Below are 24913 nucleotides of genomic sequence, written 5' to 3'. Positions count from 1 at the left end.
TTGACATTTTTTACCAATGAATTAAAAACCTAATCTCTGTACCCCACACATACAATCTGTAAGATCCCTCAGTAGTTTAGCAGTGAATTTCAAACACAAAGAAGGGCACCTATTTGTAGATGGGTAAAAATTGAAAAAAGCAGACATTGAATATCCTGTTGAAGTTATTAATTACACTTATAATGGGTGTATCAATACACCCAGTCTGTAAAGGTCTGGGTGTAGCGTGTGCAGAGGAATCAGGAGCAGGACAGCAGAGATGAGTAATAAAAGTAACTTTACTCAAAATCAAAATACATTTGAAATACCAAGCCCACAAAATCGGACCGAACAATACAAAAACAATCACGCACAAAAACTATGGGGAAAACAGAGGGTTAAATAATGAACATGTAATTGGGGATTTCAAACCAGGTGTGTAAAACAAAGCCAAAACAAATGGAAAATTAAAAGTGGATCAGCGATGACTAGAAGGCCAGTGACATCGACCGCCAAATGCGCCCGAACAAGGAGAGGGACCGACTTCGGCGAAAGTCGTGACACAGTCACGACAAAGATACAGACATTCTTCCTAACTCAGTTGCTCAATGGCTGAGATAGGAGAAAATTGAGGACGAATCTACAACATTGTTGTTACTCCACAATACTATCCTAAATGATAGAGTGAAATGAAAGAAGCATGTACAGAATAAAAAAAATCCAAAACATGCATCCTGTAAGACACTAAAGGCACTAAAGTAAAACTGCAAAATAAATTAACTTTATGTCCTCAATACAAAGTGTTATGTTTGGGGCAAATCCAACACAACACTGAGTATCCCTCTTCATATTTTCAAGCATGGTGATGGCTGCATCATGTTATGGGTATGCTTGTCATAGGCAAGAACTAGGGAGTTTTGGGGGATAAAAATAAACAGAATTGAGCTAAGTACATGCAAAATCCTAGAGGAAAGCCTGTTTCAGCCTGCTTTCCGACAGACAATGGGAGACAGTACTATAACCTAAAACACAAGGCCAAATATACACTGGGGTTGCTTACAAATATGACATTGAATGATCCTGAGTGGCTTAGTTACAGTTTTGACTTAAATCGATGGCAAGACTTGAAAATGGCTATCTAGCAATGATCAACAACCAATTTGAAAGAGCTTTAATTCATTAGAGACTTACCCAGAAAGACTCACGGCTGTAATCGCTATTCTAACATGATTCTAACATGTATTGACTTATGGGATGTGAATACTTATGTAAATTAATTATATTTCTGTCTTTAATCTTCATAAAATTTCTTAAAACATGTTTTCGCTTTGTCACTATGAGATATTGTGTGTAGATGGGTGAGGAAATAAATAATGTTAATCCATTTTGAATTCAGGCTGTAACACAACAAAATGTGGAATAAGTCAAGGAGTATGAATACTTTCTGAAGGAACTGTAGCCACTTCTATGCGCACTCGCTTCATCTTGGGAAAAATATCCTTTATATTTTATTCAGCTAAGTTCAATTATATTGCTCTTACTATAAAATCATATAATATAAAATAATGGCACAGGACTTACAAGGATATCTTGTCTTCTAAATGAACTAGCTTACAGCATATGGTATGGCGCTTAGTCAGACAACATACAGTACAGTAGGCCGACTCATACAGTATGTTGTACTTAAAAGTGGTCATTTGAAACAGGTCTTGTACGGTAGATTAAGAGTTATTTGCCATCTTTAGTTGTGAATGATACAAACCTGATACAACAACATGTCTGAGAAATCAAAACATATATATGGGCTGCATAATGCATAATAGGCTATTTATGATTCAAAATAAATAAAGCTTGCGCTCTGTTCCTGCACACGCTGACCTCTCAAGCGATCATATTTTCACCCATCAGACTATTATTAATTTAACCTTGTTTATACCGGTTTTATAGCGAATAGCAAAAGGATGCCGCTTTCTCTGCCTCGTTTTTCAATCCGGCCAGGTTGGCTCCTCCGGTTTTATAGTGGAAACATGTGGGGACAGCACACTGGGATAGGGATTGATTGAATATGTCCGTAAACACACTAGCCAGCTGGTCTGTGCACGCTCTGAGAACGCGGATAGGGATGCCGTCTGGGCCGGCAGCCTTGCGAGGGTTATCACGTTTAAATGTTTTACTCACGTCGGCCACGTTGAAGGAGAGCACATAGTCTTTGGTAGCGGGCTGTGTAGGTGGCACTGTATTGTCCTCAAAGCGTGCCAAGAAGTTGTTTAATTTGTCTAGGAGTGAGACGTCGATGTCCGCGACGGGGCTGGTTTTCTTTTTGTATTCCGTGATTATGTGTAGACCCTGCCACATACGTCTCATGTTTGAGCTGTTGAATTTCGACTCTCCATCGTCTCTATACTGAAGTTTTGCTTGTTTGATTGCCTTGCGGAGGGAATAGCTACACTCTTTGTATTCAATCATTCGTTTCCAGTCACCTTGCCATGATTAAACTTGGTGTTTTGCGCTTTCAGTTTTGCATGAATACTGCCATCAATCCACGGTTTCTGGTTAGGAGGGAAGGGTTTAAAAGTCACAGAGAGAACAAAACATCTCCAATGCACTTCCTAGTAAACTCACTCACCGAGTCAGCGTATACGTTGATGTTATTGTCTGAGGCTACCCAGAACATATCCCAGTTCACGTGATCGACGCAATCTTGATGCGTGGAATCCAATTTGTCAGACAAGCGTTGGATAGACCTAAGCACGGGCGCGACCTGTTTTAGTTTCTGCCTATACGAGGGGAGCAACAAGATGGAGTCATGGTCAGATTTGCCAAATAGAGGGTGGGGGAGGGCATTGTATGCATTGCGGAAGTTTGAGTAGCAGTGGTCCAAAGTTTTGCTCGAAAGGGTGCAACAATCAATGTTCTGAAATTAGCTTTGTTAAAATCCCCAGCTACAATAAATGCAGACTCAGGAAATATGGTTTCCAATTTACATAGAGTCCAGTGAAGTTCTTTCAGGGTCGTCGAGGTATCTGCTTGGGGGGGATATACACGGCTGTGACTATAACCAAAGAGAATTCTCTTGGAAGATAATGCGGTCGGCATTTGATTGTAAGGAATTCTAGGTCAGGTGAACAAAAGGACTTGAGTTCCTGTATGTTGTTATGATTACACCATGAGACGTTAAACATGAGGCATAAACCCACGCCCTTCTTCTTACCAGAGATGTTTGTTTCTGTCGGCACAACGCATGAAGAAACTCGGTGTCTGTACCGACTCCGACAACATGTCCCGAGTGAGCCATGTTTCCGTGAAACAGAGAATGTTAAAATCTTTGTCTCTCTGGAAGGCAACTCGTGCCCTAATTTAGTCCACCTTGTTGTCTAGAGAATGTACATTGGCGAGTAATATACTCGGAAGCGGTGGATGGTGTGCTCGCCTTCTAAGTCTGACCATGAGGCCGCTCCGTCTGCCTTTCCTGCGGCGACCACGTTGTTTTGAGACGGCCTCTGGGATTAGAACCAATGTCCAGGGTGGAGCTCCGAACAAAGGATCTGCTTTGGGAAGGTTGTGATGTTGGGAAGTTAATGTTGCTCTTATATCCAATAGTTCTTCCCGGCTGTATGTAATAACAGTTAAGATTTTCTGGGCTAACAATGTAAGAAATAATACATAAGAAAATGAATTACTGCATAGTTTCCTAAGGAAGTGAAGCGAGCTGGCCATCTCTGTGGGCGCCATCTTGCTCTTTTCGACTCTCCAACCCTATTCCAGCAGCTACCCAGTGCTTAATTTGGGAAATGTGAAGTCTGTTCGGAAACATCAATAGTAACATGTTTTCACAACAAAACATATTTCATTACACTGTTGACAGCCCCTCTCTCTGCGCTCGAGAAAGGAATGAAGGAGAGAGAGGAGGAGATAGAAGCACACGGTGGTGAGATATTCTGTTGCTAAAGGTAATGTGTCAGCTTATTGATTATGAAAATATAAAAAATGCCCTATTACTATGCTATTCAAAATCAAATACAAATTCACTGTAATTGTAGGCTAACTCTGTAAGCCGCCCTGCACAATCAATGAACCAACAGCATCGCCTATGTTCTCTCCCAGACTCATTGATAGAAATGTTGGAGCGAAGGATTAGGTAACCAGTCCATCCAGTATGCATAAAACAGTCCACACTCAAAGGCGATGAATAGAATTTGTAGAATTTTGGAGTATAGGCTAGACCAATTACCAAGTACCAAAGAAATCTTAAATCTGTGTTTCTTTCTGCCGTGCATAATATGTGGTAGGCTATTCGGCTATGTATTGTGTAATGGCAAAATCATTATTTAAAAAAATTATTGGGCTGAGATCCCACTAATGGGATCGATATGACAACAGCCAGTGAAAGTGCAGGGCGCCAAATTCAAAACAACAGAAATCTCATAATTAAAATTCCTCAAACATAGAAGTATTTCACACCATTTTAAAGATACACTTCTTGTTAATCCCACCACAGTGTCCGATTTCAAATAAGCTTTATGGCGAAAGCACCACAAACGATTATGTTAGGTCAGAGCCAAGTCACAGAAAAACACAGCCATTTTTCCAGCCAAAGAGAGTCACAAAAATCAGAAATGGAGATAAAATGTATCACTAACCTTTGATGATCTTCATCAGATGACACTCATAGGACTTCATGTTACACACTACATGTATGTTTTGTTTGATAAAGTTCATATTTATATCAAAAAAATCTCAGTATACATTGGCGCGTTATGTTCAGTAGTTCCAAAAACATGCGGTGATTTTGCAGAGAGCCACATCAATTTACAGAAATTCTCATAATAAATGTTGATGAAAATACAAGTGTTAATGCATGGAACTTTAGATACACTTCTACCTCTCTGATCTACCCATCCCGGATCCGGGATCGTGAATACAGACTCAAGCTCATTACCAATACGCAACGTTAACTATTCATGAAAATCGCAAATGAAATGAAATAAATATGCTAGCTCTCAAGCTTAGCCTTTTGTTAACAACACTGTCATCTCAGATTTTCAAAATATGCTTCTCAACCATAGGAAAACAATAATTTGTGTAACAGTAGCTAGCTAGCGTAGCATTTAGCGTTAGCATTATCGTTAGCATTTAGCAGGCAACACTTTCATAAAAACCAGAAAAGCATTCAAATAAAATAATTTACCTTTGAAGAACTTCAGATGTTTTCAATGAGGAGACTCTGTTAGATAGCAAATGTTCAGTTTTTCCTGAAAGATTATTTGTTTAGGAGAAATCGCTCCGTTTGGTGCGTCACGTTTGGCTACCAAAAAAAAACAAAAATCCAGTCATCAATTACGCCAAACTTTTTTCCAAATTAACTCCATAATATCGACTGAAACATGGCAAACGTTGTTTCGAACCAATCCTCAAGGTGTTTTTCACATATCTCTTCGATGATATATCCTTCGTGGAAGTGTGCTTTCCGTTCTGAATCCCAGGACAAAATGACCGCAACTGGAGATTACGCACGAATTTAGGCAAAGGACACCGGGCGGACCCCTGGAAAATGTAGTCTCTTATGGCCAATCTTCCAATGATATGCCTACAAATACGTCACAATGATGCAGACATCTTGAAGAAACAACAGAAAGCACAGGGTCGTTCCTGCTGCATTCACAGCCATATAAGGAGACATTTGAAAACAGAGCTTCAGAGATTCTGCTCATTTCCTGTTTAACGTTTCATCTTGGTTTCGCCTGTAGAATGAGTTCTGTGACACTCACAGATAATATCTTTGCAGTTTTGGAAACGTTAGACTGTGTTCTTTCCAAAGCTGTCAATTCTATGCATAGTCGAGCATCTTTTCGTGACAAAATATTGCGCTTAAAACGGGCACGTTTTTTTTATCCAATAATGAAATAGCGCCCCTATAGGCTTAACAGGTTATTAATCTTCATTCTACCCCCTCCTTTTTTGAACATTCTGTTAAAAATCGCGCAACATTTCAGCGTCCTGCTACTCATGCCAGGAATATAGTATATGCATATGATTAGTATGTGTGGATAGAAAACACTCTGAAGTTTCTAAAACTGGTTAAATCACGGCTGTGACTATAACAGAGCGTGTGTTTCATCGCAAAGCGCAAAAAAAACTGGTCACTGAAAGCTGAAAAAAGTATCCATGCGCCACTTTCATGTATTGTTTAAAGGACACCAAATTAAATATGGACACGGATGCAATTCCTACAGCTTCCACACGATGTCGCCAAAAATGTCATTTTCATTGACAAAAATCCTTTGAGACATGACCAATAGATCCTTCATTCCATCCAGCCTACAACAATCGATTTTGGAAGATTGAAAAATGGACATTGTTTTCTTGAGTAGCTGCTATTGAATACAGATCGCCCAGTGATCAATTAGATCGCTTATTAACGTTTACAAATACCTAAAGTTGGGTTACAAAAGTAGGTTGAAGTGTTTTGTCAAAGAATATAGGCAACTTATATAATTTTTAAAAATGACGTTGCGTTGGAAGAGAGCTTTTTTCCTGAACCAGACAGGCTATACAAATGGATATTTTGGGCATACATGGACGGATTTAATCGTGAAAAAGACCAATTTGTGATGTTTATGGAACATATAGGAGTGCCAACAAAGAATATCATCAAAGGTAATGAATGTTTTATATTTTATTTCTGCATTTTTGAGTAGCGCCGGCTACGCTAATTCTTTTGTTTACGTCCCCTTCAGGTATATTGGGGTGTTGCATGCTATCAGATAATAGCTTCTGATGCTTTTGCCGAAAAGCATTTAAAAAATCTGACTTGTTGGCTAGATTCACAACGAGTGTAGCTTTAATTCAATACCCTGCATGTGTATTTTAATGAACGTTTGAGTTTTAACGAGTACATTTAGCATTTAGCGTAGTGCATTTGCATTTCCAGGTGCCTAGTTGAGACGTCTGCGTCTCAAGTAGGATCAAGAGGTTGCAACCGCTGTGTCAGATTTCAAAAAAGCTTTACGGAAAAAGCAAACCATGCAATAAACTGAGTACCAAACAAGCCAAAAGATATCTGCCATACTGTGCAGTCAACAGAAGTCAGAAATAATATTATAAATATTCACTTACAGTGGGGAGAACAAGTATTTGATACACTGCCTATTTTGCAGGTTTTCCTACTTACAAAGCATGTAGAGGTCTGTAATTTTTATCATAGGTACACTTCAACTGTGAGAGACGGAATCTAAAACAAAAATCCAGAAAATCACATTGTATGATTTTTAAGTAATTAATTTGCATTTTATTGCATGACATAAGTATTTGATCACCTACCAACCAGTACAAATTCCGTCTCTCACAGACCTGTTAGTTTTTCTTTAAGAATCCCTCCTGTACTCCACTCAATACCTGTATTAACTGCACCTGTTTGAACTCGTTACCTGTTTAAAAGACACCTGTCCACACACTAAATCAAACAGACTCCAACCTCTCCACAATGGCCAAGACCAGAGAGCTGTGTAAGGACATCAGGGATAGAATTGTAGACCTGCACAAGGCTGGGATGGGCTACAGGACAAAAGGCAAGCAGCTTGGTGAGAAGGCAACAACTGTTGGCGCAATTATTAGAAAATGGAAGAAGTTCAAGATGATGGTCATTCACCCTCGGTCTGGGGTTCCATGCAGGATCTCACCTCGTGGGGCATCAATGATCATGGGGAAGTTGAGGGATCAGCCCAGAACTACACGGCAGGACCTGGTCAATGACCTGAAGAGAGCTGGGACCATAGTCTCAAAGAAAACCATTAGTAACACACTACGACGTCATGGATTAAAATCCTGCAGCGCATACAAGGTCCCCCTGCTCAAGCCAGGATGGGAGAATGGGAGAAGTTCATGTGGTCTGATTAGACCAAAAAGCTCTATTTTTTGTCTCAACTCCACTGGCCGTGTTTGGAGGAAGAAGAAGGATGAGTACAACCCCAAGAACACCATCCCAACCGTGATGCATGTAGGTGGAAACGTTCTTGGAATCATTCCTTGGGGATGCTTTTCTGCAAATGGGACAGGACGACTGCACCGTATTGAGAGGAGGATGGAGGGGGCCATGTATCGCGAGATCCTGGCCAACAACCTCCTTCCCTCAGTAAGAGCATTGAAGATGGGTCGTGGCTGGGTCTTCCAGCATGACAACGATCCGAAACACACAGCCAGGGCAACTAAGGAGTGGCTCCGTAAGAAGCATCTCAAGGTCCTGGAGTGGCCTAGCCATTCTCCAGACCTGAACCCAATAGAAAATCTTTGGAAGGAGCTGAAAGTCCGTATTGCCCAGCGACAGCCCCGAAACATGAAGGATCCAGAGAAGGTCTGTATGGAGGAGTGGGCCAAAATCCCTGCTGCAGTGTGTGCAAACCTGGTCAAGAACTACAGGAAACGTATGATCTCTATAATTGCAAACAAAGGTTTCTGTACCAAATATTAAGTTCTGCTTTTCTGATGTATCAAATACTTATGTCATGCAATAAAATGCAAATGAATTACTTAAAAATCATACAATGTGATTTTCTGGATTTTTGTTTTAGATTCACAGTTGAAGTGTACCTATGATAAAAATTACAGACCTCTACATGCTTTGTAAGTGGGAAAACCTGCAAAATCGGCAGTGTATCAAATACTTGTTCTCCCCACTGTACCTTTGATGATCTTCATCAGAATGCACTCCCAGGAATCCCAGTTCCACAATAAATGTTTGTTTTGTTCGATAATGTCCATGATTTAAGTCCAAATAGCTACTTTTGTTAGCGCATTTTGTAAACAAATCCAAAGTCACGAAGCGCGTTCACTAGGAGCAGACGAAATGTCAAAAAGTTCTGTTACAGTCCGCAGAAACATGTCAAACGATGTATAGAATCAATCTTTAGGATGTTTTTAACATAAATCTTCAATAATGTTCCAGAATTACTTTGTCTGTAGAAAAGCAATGGAACGCGAGATACCTCTCACGTGAACGAGCGTCTGACTCAAAGAGCCCTTATGAGCCCCTCCTTTACAATAGAAGCCTCAAACAAGTTTCTAAAGACTGTTGACATCTCGTGGAAGCCTTAGGAAGTGCAACATGACCAATTTCCCACTGTATCTTCAATAGGGAATGAGTTGAAAAACGACCAACCTCAGATTTCCCACTTCCTGGTTGGATTTTTTTCTCAGGTTTTTGCCTGCCATATGAGGTCTGTTATACTCACAGACATCATTCAAACATTCTTAGAAACTTCAGAGTGTTTTCTATCCAAATATACTAATAATATGCATATATTAGCAACTGCGACTGAGTAGCAAGCAAAAACCTCTGGGCACCTTATTCATCCAAGCTACTCAATACTGCCCCCAGCCATAAGAAGTTAATTCCGTTTTTTGGGAGGGCTTGGGGTCAAATATGGGCGTATGGATAAGCTGTATTATGCGTATTGGTGTTTCGAATTAATCTTCACCTTAGAAAGCGCTGTCCATTTCGTTGCGTTTGGATTTTAACAATATCCACAACGACCATGTTTTCCATTCAGTTTCAACCTGTTGTTAAACTTGTTTCTTCAAATTGATCATCACAGTGAAGTGAGTTTTTAAATCATTATACTGTTTTGATGAAGTGTTTGATGTGATCTTCGGTTGTTTTTGCATTGATGTCAGAGTGGTTAGAGGGACAATAGAGCCCTGAGTACCAGGCCATTAGCGAGCTGACGATTGTTAGCGAGTTGGGTACTACCAAAGCATGTCCAGAGTAGCCTATTCCAACTGTGAGGGAGCATTTAATGAGAATCGGGAAATATTTTTTATTCATGTCAGAATGCACCATGTTACTGAATTGGAAAGGGAATGAATGAGCAACGCTTAATACGAGCGAACCTCATCACGTGTGCCACAATGTCTTTGTTTGTACATTCTTAAGAGACCCCGAAATAATGAGTCAGAAAAATCTGATTTTGGATTCACAATAACCTCCAAACAACTAATTACTACTCCTACCTAATTATTTTGAGGCATTCAGTTTTTTCTATTTTTTATTTTTTAGTAAACATATAAATAAATACTGGGACTGAGACATTAGACTTTGCAGAGGTATACATACCCTGAAAATATATGTCCTTAGATTGGGATCGGCTTTAAGATGGCCAAGATGGCTCATATCAAGGTGTTTCAAGTCTGATGACAGAGAAGACACTATACCCCCCAACCTCGCCCATAGCACAAGGTGTGTTCCACATATGCACAGTCTGTACAGAGTGTTACATAATGTTAATGTGATTGCTGAGATATTAAACACATAAATAGTCCAGATACTACCGTTGAGTCCCAAATGGCACCCTATTCCCTATACGGAACCATTTGGGGCACAGATGATATTAAAATCCCCAGGTATTGCAAAGATTGGATCATTTTTACAGACCTGTGTAGGAACTGTGTGTCTGGATGCACCCCACATGTCACACCATGATCCACTACTTATAGGTACACCCAAAGCACCATGGGTAAATCTACATACCAACTCATGGCTTTGTGCAAACTCAGGACTTAGACAGTGCTCCTAGCGTCAGCACCTTATTAACAAACACAAACAAGGGAGGGAGGGATAGATAAGGATGGGAGAAAAGGAGGTGGAAGGAAAATTCCTTCAGGAGACAAACAACTCACAAGTTTCTCGGTTGTGCCGACTCACACCGCTCTTGCCTGCTTGTGACGCACCTGCTCCTCGACTTGCAGCATGCACCGGGAGCATTCAACCAGCTGGGGAAATTAAGATAAATTATACGTCCCCCTCCCTCACTCACTCTCTCTTACATTCCATCCCTCTATCCCTCCTTCTTTTATCACATGTTTATGTTAACACTAGGGCACCGCCGCTAGGGCACCGCCACTAGGGCGTGTGTGTGTGTGTGTGTGTATATGACTGTGTGTGTGACTGTGTGTGTCTGCTTGCACATGTGCCTTTGTGCGTTGCTTGATGTGTGTAGTTGTAGCTATGTGTTTGTGCCTTTGTCTGTCCATATGCTTTGATTGATGTGTATGTGTTTATTCATTAGTGTATGTTTTCTCCAGGTTCGGGGACGGCTACACTGTGATCGTGAGGGTGGGCGGCTCGCCCCCCGCTCTGGGCCCCGTGGAGGAGTTTGTCCACGAGACCTTTCCGGGTAGCATACTGAAGGAGAAGCACCACAACACTCTCCAGTACCAGCTCCCCCTCAGCAAGGGCGCTCTGGTCAGCATCTTCAGCCAGTTCACCACTCATCAGCAGAGGCTGGGTGTGGAGGACTACTCTGTCTCCCAGACCACTTTGGATCAGGTAACCCTTCATTCAGTAGTTTTTCAGTAGTTTTCAGGTTGGATCAGGTTAACCCTTCATTCAGTAGTTTTTCAGTAGTTTTTCAGGTTGGATCAGGTTAACCCTTCATTCAGTAGTTTTTCTGGGTGAGGACCATAGAGATACTACAGTGTTTCTATGGTATTTTATTTAACTATGTTGTGGGGACACACAGGGCATTTTCTTCCTTCCCTGCACTAACATTGCTGAGTCAACAAATCAAGTTGTAAGGCTGGTGAGGGCAAATCTGATCCTGGAGGGCAAGAGGGTGTTTCTTTTTTTGCCACATGTGTTAAAGCTGGGTGAACATCTGCCGGCACTCCAGGAGTGGAGTTGCCCATCCCTGTTATGGCAACGAAGGCATATTATCTATACAACGCATTTCCTTTAAGACTTGTACACTGAATGCTGTTAGTCTTGCTGTTGAATTTCAACTGCCTCACCTCACGTTTCCAATTGGATGTGTGAAGCTTGAGATCTGATGTAATCAAGCCTCTGAGAGGAGAGTGTGCCTCGCCCTCAATGATGAACATTAGCACAGCAGTGGAGAGGTCTGGGTAGACTAGAGCACCTTAAGAGGGCCCAGCAAAGGTCACCTGTCCACTCATCCTTTGGGAGAAAAGGAGGGGAAAGAAGGCCTGCCTAGATAAAAACAACCCTCAGTCTGAGAGCCTCTCCAAAGCACCTGCCAGGAGAGGAAAGAAAATAAAGAAAATAATGAAAGAAAGAGATGAAAAATGAAAGAAAGAGAGAAAGAAAGAAAGAAAAGAAGAGAAATATTCACCAATGCAGCTATGGAGCATATTTACCAGATCACAGTGTAAATAAAAAATCACACGCAGGCTATAAGGTCATTGCACTAAAACACAAAGGGGGTAAAAAAAAAAACACCTATGGGGACGGAGACCAGACAGTCACCTTTCAGCTGGTGATTTATTGAGGAGAGCTCTGACCTACAGGGTTCTATTTTTGGCTGGTGTTACGACGGCACTAGATATCAAACGCACGTTAGTTTGCAACTTCGTCATGTAAAAACTGATGCACTGGCATTTTACAGCCCTAATGCCAGGTTTTTAATTTACCTGTCTTATCAGCTCGCTGGCGCACAGATGGGCAGGTGGAAATATTTGAGTAGTGTCATTAAAAACATGATCCAAAGTGCTAATTTCAGGAAGCGCTGATAGGGATTTTAAGACCAACCAAAAGCTGATTTCAACAGTAACGCAGTTGGTTATGGATTTAATTTTGACAGCGGAAACACAGCCTATACAGCTGTGATGCACACTGCCCAAATGCGCATGGAAGAATATTTGCCAAATGTGCTTTGGGTGCCTGTATACTTTGTGTTTATAATCATAAAAACCTTTTTCCCCCCATTTAATTGTATTTGGTTAGAAACCAAACATAGCCTCCCTTCTCAATTAAGTTATATATATTTTTTCTGACCAATGCAATCGCGAAGTAGTCAAGACTGTCGAGGGTTTGGCTCCTAAGACTGCTTGGAAATAAATCTTAATCACCAAAGCTTTATTAAAATATCCAGTTTGAAAGGAGTAAAACAGCTGACATACCCTTTTTATCTATTCATTGTAGGCAAGCACACATGATTTTAGCCATGCTGGTCCTGTATTGGATGTGCGTAAAACCCCCTCCATGATTTAGGCTAAGTGCCCATGTCCATCATGAAACGAGAGATGAGAACCTTTGTGAATACCGGTGAACCTCATATTTAGAGGTTATCTGTAACCTGTAAAAAGGGCTTGTTTTCCGTTTCATATTTTCAAAACCCGAGCCCACCCTTAGGCCTGCTATAACGAAGGCTGGTTCAACAGCAATGCGTGTCTTTTTATTATTAGAATGATTCACCTTCCTGGTTTTATAGTGACAACGTCCGTGGCGTGCTTGCAATGGAACTTCTGGAGATGTGTGAATGCGATCTGTACGATCTGATCTGTAAGATGTTTCCGATTAGGTTCATAAAACATAGGCCTATTTAGGAGCAGTATAACGGTGAGTGGACATTCTCCCTTTCTATTTATATTGGATCTTTGTCCAGCTACTGTGAAACGTTAGGATGTGCGTAAAACCCTCCATAGTCTGCGTTGTTTTAGTATTATATGACCGCAGGGAGAAATTAAGGTGCCTGTGTGACAGCCTATTTTAAAACAAGTTTTGTTTAGTTTAGAATCATTTGTTATTTTTTTAGACCTTATCAATAATTAAGTTAATCTTGCTTATTGACAAGTTTTGGCATGTCCACGCTCAGCCATACTACAATTTACAGTAGGCCTTGCCCTTATATCAATGTGAATGCTATTGAAGCAATGCAATTACTTAGACCAATGTGGACTGCAAATGGGTTCAAATGAACGTATTTAGCAAAGATGGGTCTACATTTTGTTATTTTGTTCCTGTAAGCCATTTAACAAACTATAACAGACTAACAATGGGATTTGAGTTGATTCCATGGAAATACATAGAAGACGTAAATACAGAATTTGAAGCATCCACATATTTCGCCATTGAGCAAGTTCTGATTGGCCAGTGAGGGGCCATGCCTCGACACACCCACATCTTGTTTATTCATCAAATCCCAGCCCTTGTGCACCAACTCCAGCAAGTTCCCGGATAATTGTAAAAATAGCAGAACATTTTTCTGACCCGTGCTTGAACCTACAGCGCTACCGCCTGCGCTAAGATTTACCATTGCTGTAGGTTTGTTAAAATAGACCCCAACATGTAGGATCTGGCTCACGCTACAATTCATATTGATCCGGCACTAAGGCTGAGGAATTAATGACTTTATTTAAAGAAAGGTTCCGTGTCCGAAATGTGTCTTGCCTACAACTTACTTAAACAACCTAGTGGTCTTGTCTGAAATCTGTCTCGCTTACTACTTACTAAAACTACACACTAATCGTACTACATACTATTTAGAATGTACTGTTTAGTAAAAGTGAATACTATCAGCTACACATTTCAGCATACTAGTCTCATCCGACTGAGAATGTGTCATCTAATACACAGTTGTGTTGATTCCCTCCGTTCATTCATTTTGGTACAGAGCATTCCCTCAGCTGATTATCAGCTGTTGTCATGACGACTCTTCCTCAATATTGTGCAGTGAATTCTACTAGAAGAAAAGCAGAAATTAGTATAACATTCTAGCTTTTAAAGCATACAATATTTTTGGACCGAGTTTGGGAAACCCTGATCAAATGGACATTTGCGTTGTTTTCCGCCATCTGTTCATTGTTTCTCTATAACTAAAATACACAATTAACTTGAGCACATGACATTTTCAAAGATACAGTATCTTCCCCTTTATGGAAAACAAAGGGTTACCTAGTGTCTGAGAATGAGTAGTAAACACTGATGCAGCTTCTATGTCCCTTATACATGGACAGCTAAGTGTCACCTCAATCTACTGTGTCACCACTTCTACTGTTCGTCCCTGAAGAAACGTTTTTTGTTTTTTTGCACCACACACTACAGAGAGCATTTCAAAGAACAACGGAACAAACTAGCATATAGCTGACGTGGACTGGGGTGGCCTGTATTTAAAACATGCATTGTGGCGCACGTGGCGCACTGGGACTCCACCGCCACGGCAGCGAGGTTAATTGAGCGCCTCTGAGTCCTTCTCCTTGCCACGCGTCGGCGGCCATCTAATAAACACCCAAATGCCATAGTTAATACCCATACCCATCTGTTATTAACTAAATGTCAGTCACAAGCGCCGGAGCGTGAAGTCTAAGTTATAATAAACTAATGCTTAGAAGATTAGAGGTGATTGGAGAAACATGTTTGTGGTGAGTACAGTGGGAGAAGAGATGTTAATACTGCATGTGGCGTATGAAATGCTAGTATTTGAAAACATTACAAGCACAGTTGCACACATCCAATGCCTTTTGAGCATATTGCAGGATATCAAATATATTCACTAAAGGATAAAACTATGTAGCATAGTGCAATCTCTGCTCCCATGTGGGTTATTGGTGACAACATTTTGACCACTTACTATATAGAATGCTCTATTGTTCAGAATGGGTGTTGGAATGCGTTCACAAACAATACGTTATTTCAAACCTTGACAAATACACAGTAGTCAACCTAGAATTGTGTTCCAGCATGTGTTCTGGGTATTATATAGTTTGCGCAGAGAACATTATAGTATATTTAAGTAATACTGCCTGAAAACCCAGAAATGATTGTGTGACAACTCCCAACAAGGGCTGTTTTGAGGCCTGAAGCGAATCCAAGGCCTGTGGTTGGTGGCAACCAGTGCTTCCTCTTCTTTGGCAGAGAATGATACGTCCCACTCACGCCGTTGCCAGCTAAAATGGTACTCCAGCGTTTTCTGTTCTCCATGTTAGGCTGCCAATAACTTTTTAGTGAGCTGTCACACCGATGGCCACTCACAGCCATTATTTCCCTTGCCTCCAGGTCTGCATCGGATAACTTTTGCATTCTGAAGTTATTTTACATGTTTTGACCGAGTCGTTAATTCTAATCATTCTATTCATTAGACGTTGCTATGCTAAACAAATCATTGGCATGTCGGTAGCTCGCAGAGATTCAAAGATGATGAGAGACAAGAACTTCATAAAATTATGATTTAATGAATATCCAATAGGCCTACATAGGCTGCACTGCACTGAAAATTAATGAATGGAATTCCGAGGGTTTACGGTTTCCATGGTGAATTATTAGTTCCACATTCATTCTTGGGCTAGCTAGCCTGCTGGCATGGGAGACATCACATTTGTAAAATGAAACATTGTTGCACAGGTCATAGAGGCAGACAAGTAGGTTTAAACAACCCCAGAATGTTGCAAACCAAATAGTAGCGAGATTAAAACAATGGAGGACAATGGAATTGTGACATTAACACGTCATGCTATTTTGTTGGCCCACCACTCCCGCATATCAACCAATCAACACCCAGGATCCATACAACCCGTTTTATAAAGAGCTGTCAAACTCTGATATGGAAAGCTAAAGGCATAAATGTTTTAAGCCTCTCAGCATACTGTATTCAACCAATGGCATCTGGGGTTAAGATTCAAATAATCCCCTGATAGGTGGAATTGAAGACAGGCATGGAGAAATGCATTGATGTTGTTTTTACACTTCCTCATTCCCTCCTTAATAAGATGTCATAACGGTGAAGTTCTAGAAAAAAGTTTTGTCAGCCATTCTTTTGTAAGGAAGCCTGTTGCATTTGCTAAACTTTAGTCTGTCAATCTCAAAATCCCAAAGAGCCCAGCAGTACGGTTCTTCACAGCACTAGTCCTCCTCAATTTAACAGGAAGTGTGTTTCAACGGGATCTAACGCCCAGGATCCTCCTCCATCAAAGGTATCACATACCTACCGTACCGTCTGACGTTTCTCTTGAGTCTCAAACGAAGACTTTCTAGTTCCAATTAAGATGGCCGACATTATCTGAAACCGGAACGGATCACGAAAATTGGTGGAACCTTCCCCTTTCATCTCAAATGAAACATGCCAGGCTGATTTAAAACAGAGTCCGGGCTTTATCTTTGACGCTGAAGTTAGAAGAGTGAACTTGATTCCACAAGGGATTCAGAAGATGACTGTGTTAGGAGGAAGAGCTGAGGAGGGGTGGTGGAAGTTTTTAGTTTTTGTTTTCATCGTTCCTCCTTTTGTCTGTCTTTGCTGCCCAAAGAAAATAAAAGGGCACTTGTTTTATGCCTCAAAGGTGATCGTAGGCATATTGTGTGGCATTATTTTATAGGCTGTAACTGTTGAGAAAGATGTACTTCATAGGCAGCGCCTAATGGACTAGGCGGAGAAGAATAAACATCCCCTGTAAACTGTTGTTTCACTGCAGAAACAATCTCCGCTTAAGTGGCTACACTCGTTCCCTGAGATAGCATGGCATAATATTAGTTGTGTTGATCCGAGACATGGGATTTGTTATACAATCTGGCCATCCCCCATTTCCTCTTAGGCCTATACATATAAAGTCACTTCATATCTTAAAATATATGGTGGCTTTCACAGGCCTTTTTGCTTTATTTCGCTTCCTTCTTTTCTTGATACTTCACCGTTGTTTCCTCACCCCGTTACACAGACCAAGGTTAATAAAGAAAGTGTTGTAAATATTGTTGTGGGGGGGAGGGATCATTATCATGATGCCTTCGGTCTCATTTCACAGTGTGTTTTGTTGAAATGTCATTAGGATGAACAGATCGGATACGTTGATTGACTTTCGGTTGAAATTCTTCAATAATTCTGAAAACCTAACCAACTTCAAACTAACTAAACTGAGACCCATTCATATGAGCAGATGTGTGTGTGCATGTGACATGCAAGGCCCTCCTGCATCTACTCTTACCACCCTGTCTTCATCCCCAGGTCTTTGTCAACTTTGCCAGGTACCAACATGAGGAGGACAACCATGCTACTTATGACAACAAAGTGGACGTGTCTGGCGAAATGCCTATGAAAACTCAGAACTCACCTGTCCCGGAGAGCGCCTGAGTCCCAACGTTCACCACATATTCTATCACTGAACAGCACCTAGCGCAGTATATCTCAGGTCTAAGCTTGTAGATAGATTTAGTTTGTTTTACTTCTGCCAGTTGGCACAATAATGTTATAGTATGTTATTATGCAAATGTTAACCGTAAATAACACATATAATGCAATTGCAGAGTGAAATAAGGGCAAGTAAATGATTGGTAAGTGATTGGTCTACCTGCTTCATCAATGTATACATTTTGTCCATTAAGTTATTTTGGGGGATTTCTTTATTATGATGAAAAACACACTTAATCGTGGTGTGGTGAAACACAGATTTTCCTCAGACCTTGTCATGCCAAATGACATGGCTAGGAAACAGCTCTTCCTCAAAGGTCAACACATGCTACTATGTTGCCCCTTGACATTCTCTTATGACTGTTGTTGCAATTGTTTCACTAGCTACTGATGAAACATTTAATACTTCCCAAATCGCACCCTATTCCCTATATAGTGCACTACTTTCTTTTTTTTTACCAGATCCCTATCAGTCTTCCAGGGCCATACTGTGGATATTTTCATATTATCCTCTCCTTCATTCCAAAATTAGAATGGCGTGCCCCACTTCGCAAAATATGCATTGAGTGCGAGACAGAGACGAGAGCCTTGCACTGTGTACTTGCAGGATAAAGTGTGCCTTCAACATAGCCTACCCTCTGTCTCAGGATCTCTCTGTAGAGCTGTAAAGATATATTTGTTCGCATTTGTACTGTTTACGTTCGATAAAACCCATGTAGATCTGCGTATAATGCAACTATGTTGGGAGAAAATGCAGGTAGATGTGTTTTAACAATGGTGAAACCACACCAAGCACTTTGTCAGTTTGTCTGCATTACTTTTGCAGGTGCACTTAGCACTTTCTACCTAAAGCGAATAACTTCTCTGTATGTGTGTGTTTCCCTTATGAGCACTAGGGTTCACTTTGAGAGCTCAATGTAATTTGTATGCCGTTCAATGTCCCCCCACATTACTATCTTGTTCATTGCAAAGAATCAGAAATCCTATTTGTACTGAATATTGCTTTGTGCCAGAACAGATTATTAAACATTTGCACAAATTGTCATGCGACTAGGAGTTGAATTTGTAACTCCTTTAACTTGATATGCTCCGGGATTCATTAGGCCGTGTTCAAAAGTCGATTTGAGCTATGTGGCAGCCACTTTCAATATCTCACTCTGCTGCTTCAATAAGTGCACCGTTCTTTCCTTCTTTGTTGTCACCCTCCCCTTCGTTCTTTTAGAAGCCTTCAATTGTAGTCTATCTTTGTTGTCACTCGCGTGTGCAGCACTTCAGCTTTGACATAGAACTCTGCAAATTGTGTGACGGTCGGTCATTTATTTACAGCCAACTGAACAGTGGTGGACCATAATACACAGACAGGATGTGTCACACTTTTTATCATCCCCCTGTCGATCATTGTTTTCTATCATTCAAACACACCCGTTGACTTCAATACTTTCTTCAGTTTACATTTTTGCAAATTTTACATTTGAAAGAGTGAACAGTATTCAGATGGGTAAGTCAAAAGCACATCAAAACACTGTTTTCCTTTCTCAATGTGCCTGAAAACAATGAAAACCTCTCAGAAAACCATGAATAAACAATGTCAATTTTTACAGTGTTGTTATTTGGATATCAACACTCTTATCCCACTAATCACCCTGCCACTCCTGACCATCGTACCCAGAGGCCTTTGCTCTCTCTGCTACCAGCCCCATGAATCCTCCAGGTCCAAAGCACCTCTTACCTCCACCTCAAAAAGACCCCTCCTCCACTATGTATGCATTTTTTTTATATATATTTGTTTCCTATTCAGATTATTCAGTGAGTGCTGCAGCACCCTTAGCACCCCTACTTCATGTGGCTATGTATATATATACCCATGAGGGTTCTACCCCTACTCCAGAGTGTAATGGAGATTTTCTTTAAAACAACAAGTATCAAAAGCTAACCCAGTCACATCAAACTCTGGAATGACTTCTAGGATTCCCTTTTTAATTTGTTTCAGCTTTTTTACAATGACATTTATATCCCTATAAATGCTCCTGGTGCATGATCTCGCCTGTTCAGAAAAATGGCTAGCTGACGTCTGACACCGTTAGCTCGCTATGGCAGGGGGAGATCAAATTCATATTTAGTAACATTGTTGCCGAAGTCTGAGTGGCAAACAGCTAGGTACATACAAACCTGTGCTGTTGCAAACTACAGTGCCTTCAGAAAGTATTCAGACCCCTTGAATTATTCCACATTTTGTTGTTACAGCCTAAATTCTAAATTGATTAAATATATGTTTATTCTCACCCATCTACAGTCGTGGCCAAAAGTTTTGAGAATGACACAAACATTAATTTCCACAAAGTTAGCTGCTTCAGTGTCTTTAGACAATGGTAGCCTAGTGGTTAGAGCGTTGGACTAGTAACCGGAAGGTTGCAAGTTCAAACCCCCGAGCTGACAAGGTACAAATCTGTCGTTCTGCCCCTGAACAGGCAGTTAGCCCACTGTTCCTAGGCCGTCATTGAAAATAAGAATTAGTTGTTAACTGAGTTGCCTAGTTAAATAAAGGTAAAAAAATATATATATATTTGTCAGATGTTACTATGGAATACGGAAGTATAATTACATGCATTTCATTAGTGTCAAAGGCAATAATTGACAATTACATGAAGTTGATGCAAAGAGTCTATATTTGAACTGTTGACCCTACTTTTTCAAGACCTATGCAATCCACCCTGGCAAGCTGTCAATTAACTTCTGAGCCACATCCTGACTGATGGCAGCCCATTCTTGCATAATCAATGCTTGGAGTTTGTCAGAATATATGGGTTTTTGTTTGTCCACCTCTTAAGGATTGACCACACGTTCTCAATGGGATTAAGGTCTGGGGAGTTTCCTGGCCATGGACCCAAAATATCGATATTTTGTGCACCGAGCCACTTAGTTATCACTTTTGCCTTATGGCAAGGTGCTCCATCATGCTGGAAAAGGCATTGTTCTTCACCAAACTGTTCCTGGATGGTTGGGAGAAGTTGCTCTCGGAGGATGTGTTGGTACCATTCTTTATTCATGGCTGTGTGCTTAGGCAACATTGTGAGTTTTTGATAATTTCAATGAAGGATATATACCTATCTACTTTCGAAGAATATCACTCAGAAATGCCACAAGCTTAGTTCAAATCACAACCCACGTTATATGGTTAGTTTAATCCATTGGTTGTACTGCATGCTGAAATTTTGTGCAATTCACTTACCAGGAAGTTTGTATCATGATGGATAAACTAAGCCAAGCACCAATCTGAATGGAAAAAGTGGGGCTTAGAGTCATTGATATTAAGAGGACAAATTGCCAATTTTCTGTTAGCTGTGTACCATATGTGAAATTTGGTGTTAACAAAACTACTACATGCAATCATGTTATCTGCAGGTAATGCATCTGTCACTGCGCCTGACTCCACACCCACCTCTCCTTGGGGAGAACCTGACAGAATCCCGCACCGAATATCATGGAGTCAGCAGGAGCGGACATGCCCTCCCTGTCCATGGAGGAGCGTGTCCTCCAGCATACAGCCGTGCTACACCGTCTGGTGATGGCCATGGATCATGTGATGGCGAGAATGGAGAGATGGGAGAGGGGCGGCCTCCCTACCCTGTCTTCAGCCACTTTCCAGCCTGCACCACCACCTTCTCCGGCGGCGGCCGGCCCCAGCGGGATTCGGCTCGCGCTCCCGAGGGATTACGATGGGACGGCTGCCGGGTGCAAGGTGTTCCTGCTCCAGATGGAACTTTACCTGGTGACCGTTCACCCGAATCCCTCGGGAGAGGAGAATGTCAACGTTCTTGTCTCCTACCTTTCGGGCAAAGCCCTGGAGTGGACCTGGGAGGGTCCAGACTCGGCGAGGGACCATTACCCAGAGTTCATCCCCCGCTTCTGGGCTGTGTTCGATCACCCACCGGTGAGGCAGGAGACGAGGAGCGCTCAGGATTTCGCGCTGGAGTTCCGGACCCTGGCCGCTGGCGCGGGGTGGAATGACAGGGCCCTGATGGATCCTGTGGGGCAAAAAAGTATTTAGTCAGCCACCAATTGTGCAAATTCTCCCACTTAAAAATATGAGAGAGGCCTGCAATTTTCATCATAGGTACACTTCAACTATGACAGACAAAATGAGGAAAAAAATCCAGAAAATCACATTGTAGGATTTTTATGAATTTATTTGCAAATTATGGTGGAAGACTGCGGAGGCCCTGTTTACACACGTCTTCCGGCACTACGGGGTGCCTGAGGGTCCCCAGTTCACTTCCCGGGTTTGGAGGGTGTTCATGGAGCATCTGGGGGTCTCGATCAGCCTGACCTCTGGTTTTCACCCCGAAAGTAATGGGCAGGTGGAGAGAGTGAACCAGGATGTGGGCAGGTTTCTGCGGTCGTATTGCCAGGACCGGCCAGGAGAGTGTGCAAGGTTCGTCCCATGGGCCGAGATGGCTCAAAATTCACTTCTCCACACCTCCACGGACCTGTCGCCGTTTCAGCACGTGTTGGGCTATCAGCCGGTCCTGGTACCATGGCATCAGAGCCAGACCGAGGCTCCTGCGGTGGAGGATTGGGTGCAGCGCTCAAAGGAGGCCTGGAGAGCCATCCAGGAGGCCGGCGTCGGTGGGGGGGGGGGGGGCACTGTCACGACTTCCGAAGGTGGCTCCTCTCCCTGTTCGGGCGGCGCTCGGCTTTTTTCTTTTAATTTGGTTTTGTCTGTCTTGTCGTTCACCTGTGTCACATTTTGGTTCATTAGTGGGGTACTCTATTCTCGCCCTACCCTCTTGGTTTTGTGTGGGATTGTTTCGTTTACTGTCATTTGTTTGGGTTGCGTTTTCGTGTGTTCTGTTGAACAGGTGTTTTTCTGGACTGCATTCTGGTTGTTTTGAGGCTACTGTTGTGGTCCTGTTCCTGTTCTTTGGATGTAAAATAAACACTATTTTCTTTACATTCGCTCTCTCCTGCGCCTGACTCCACACCCACCTCTCATTGAGGAGAACCTGACAGCATCTTGGTATTTGGACAATGGACAAGCTTTTACTGTAGAGGCAGGTGGAGGGTGTATAGGTGAGTTCAGGATAAATAACTCCATTACCTGTAGATAGAGGTAGAAGACGATTGTCCATAGCAAATAGAAATGTGTCTTCTGGTTTATCCCCTCATTCATCTATGATTCCAGGATACAATTCTGGCCTGGTATTTGGAACGGTGATTGCTGGTCCACCTCTTTAACCATTGGACTACATGCTGCTATATTAGTAGTAAACTCCCTTCATTAATCCATCAGATCATATGCCGTTTTAAAAGCAAAAATGTTTTGTGAAATATTTTGCACTGGGAAATCTTTTCTGCCTTTGTTGTCGGGTTGCCATTCATTCTGTGCTCATTAGAAAGGATTGCCTCTGGCAACCTTCCTGGAAGCACAGCTTCTGAGGTGCGTGGGAACCTCACTCTATACCTCCATTCTTGAGGTACAGTATGATATTTTCTCTCTTAATCCTGCTCCTCCTTTTTTTGTTGATTAATAGTTAGGATGGTATTGCAGCTTGAGGGCATGGCTCAGTTCGGAGAAGGTGGGTGAGGAGGTGAGCAAATGTATGCAGGCAAGTGAGTTTGTTAGTGAGCCAACAATTTATCTCCATATTGTAGATTTACTTAATCTCTCTTATATTACATTACATCTTTTGACACACTAAGAGGCCCTTCACACAAGCTTTATCCCATCAAGGTAAAATATATGTCTTTCCAGTTGTTGCAATCGTCGACAGGTTCACAGATCATATGCATATTTCAGACATACTTACCTGTCTCGTTGTATCTGGCCGGAGAGATGTTGATGCAGAGATTTCCAAACTCACACAGCTGTGGTAATGGCAATGATGTGTACCAATTAGTAGGTTTCTTGTCTTTTTTCTACTTGCAACATACATATGGCAATCATCTAGAACATTATTAAGGTTTATACTAAATGGGAATTAAGTAACCATATTTTAACAACATTTGATTGGAACAAGGTTCATTCAAACAGCAATGGAATTGACATTTTCCAGCAACTATTGTAAGTAGTCAAGTAAAAGTTTCAGAGTTTGGTGTCTGAATTTTGTGATAAAGTATTTGTCAATATTTTCAGTAGAAGACAGCATTTGGGAATGAATTACCATATAGATTTAAATAGACATCTCTCCTATAAAAATAGCCAGGCCCAGATTGTCATGTATCAGATTATTCCCTTTCTATTCAATCCAGAAAAACATCCTTTGAAATTTTGTTTGCACGACAAACAAAACAATTTATATCCAGGACTGGATGCTTCCATGATGATGAATGATTAATGAATTACAGAAAGATGTGTGAGATGTGTTCTATTCAAGATGCCCCCCCCCACACACACACACACTGTACATGATTCTGATTTGTTCCCTGACTGGAGTACTGGCATGTCCTTGTCTTTGACACCTTGCACGTACCACGTTCACTGTTAATGAGAATGTGGCTTATAACCCCTAGGAAGCTAATGCTGAGCTCCTGCAGTGAGCTCGGATGTTCTTTCCTCTCCTCAACCTGCTCAGACATGAGCCCATCTTAATCATAACCCCCTGGTGTCTCTTTCACAGTGGAGAGATTGAGAAATATATACCTATGATGAAAAGGCATTCTTTTGCGCTTTGAGGAAAAAGGACTATTCGAATTCTGCCGAATCTCTTTCGGGCTTTAATGAAAAAATGGCGCTCCTGTTTCTGAGGGGTGGGGTAACGTCCAGCTGTGGCTTGATGAGACTTTAAACTCGCCATGCAGCCGTGTTTTTTGTTTGATTCAAGTTCATTTAGAATCTCCTGCAGGGACGAGCGTCGCCTTGCCGCTGAGATGTCAGAGATACATTTTTCAGCTTCGCCCAGAAGTTTCTAGTGTGCTCGTGGCCCTGCCTGCTGCCGAAGTAGCCACGCTGCTTTGCTTTATTGAAGGATGTGGGTGTCCTCTATGGGTTCACGTTCATGGTGTGATGTGGCCGAGAGCTGACTGATTATGTA

General features: G+C 41.6%; 1 protein-coding gene across 1 annotated transcript in view; it reads left to right on the top strand.

Moving 5' to 3' along the window:
- The window catches only part of LOC139378978 (phospholipid-transporting ATPase ABCA1-like), a 269741-nt gene extending 251885 nt beyond the window's left edge, over positions 1-17856 (top strand). The window contains exons 48-49 of the mRNA XM_071121640.1: positions 11056-11299; positions 17700-17856. Coding sequence (XP_070977741.1) covers positions 11056-11299; positions 17700-17825 — 370 coding nt within the window. The 3' untranslated portion in view covers positions 17826-17856. The remainder of the gene's footprint in view (positions 1-11055; positions 11300-17699) is intronic.
- Positions 17857-24913: the final 7057 nt, after the last annotated feature.

Source organism: Oncorhynchus clarkii, chromosome 21 (genome assembly GCF_045791955.1).
Source record: "Oncorhynchus clarkii lewisi isolate Uvic-CL-2024 chromosome 21, UVic_Ocla_1.0, whole genome shotgun sequence".
Classification (NCBI taxonomy): Eukaryota; Metazoa; Chordata; class Actinopteri; order Salmoniformes; family Salmonidae; genus Oncorhynchus; species Oncorhynchus clarkii.
This window is presented reverse-complemented; position numbering and strand designations above follow the sequence as displayed.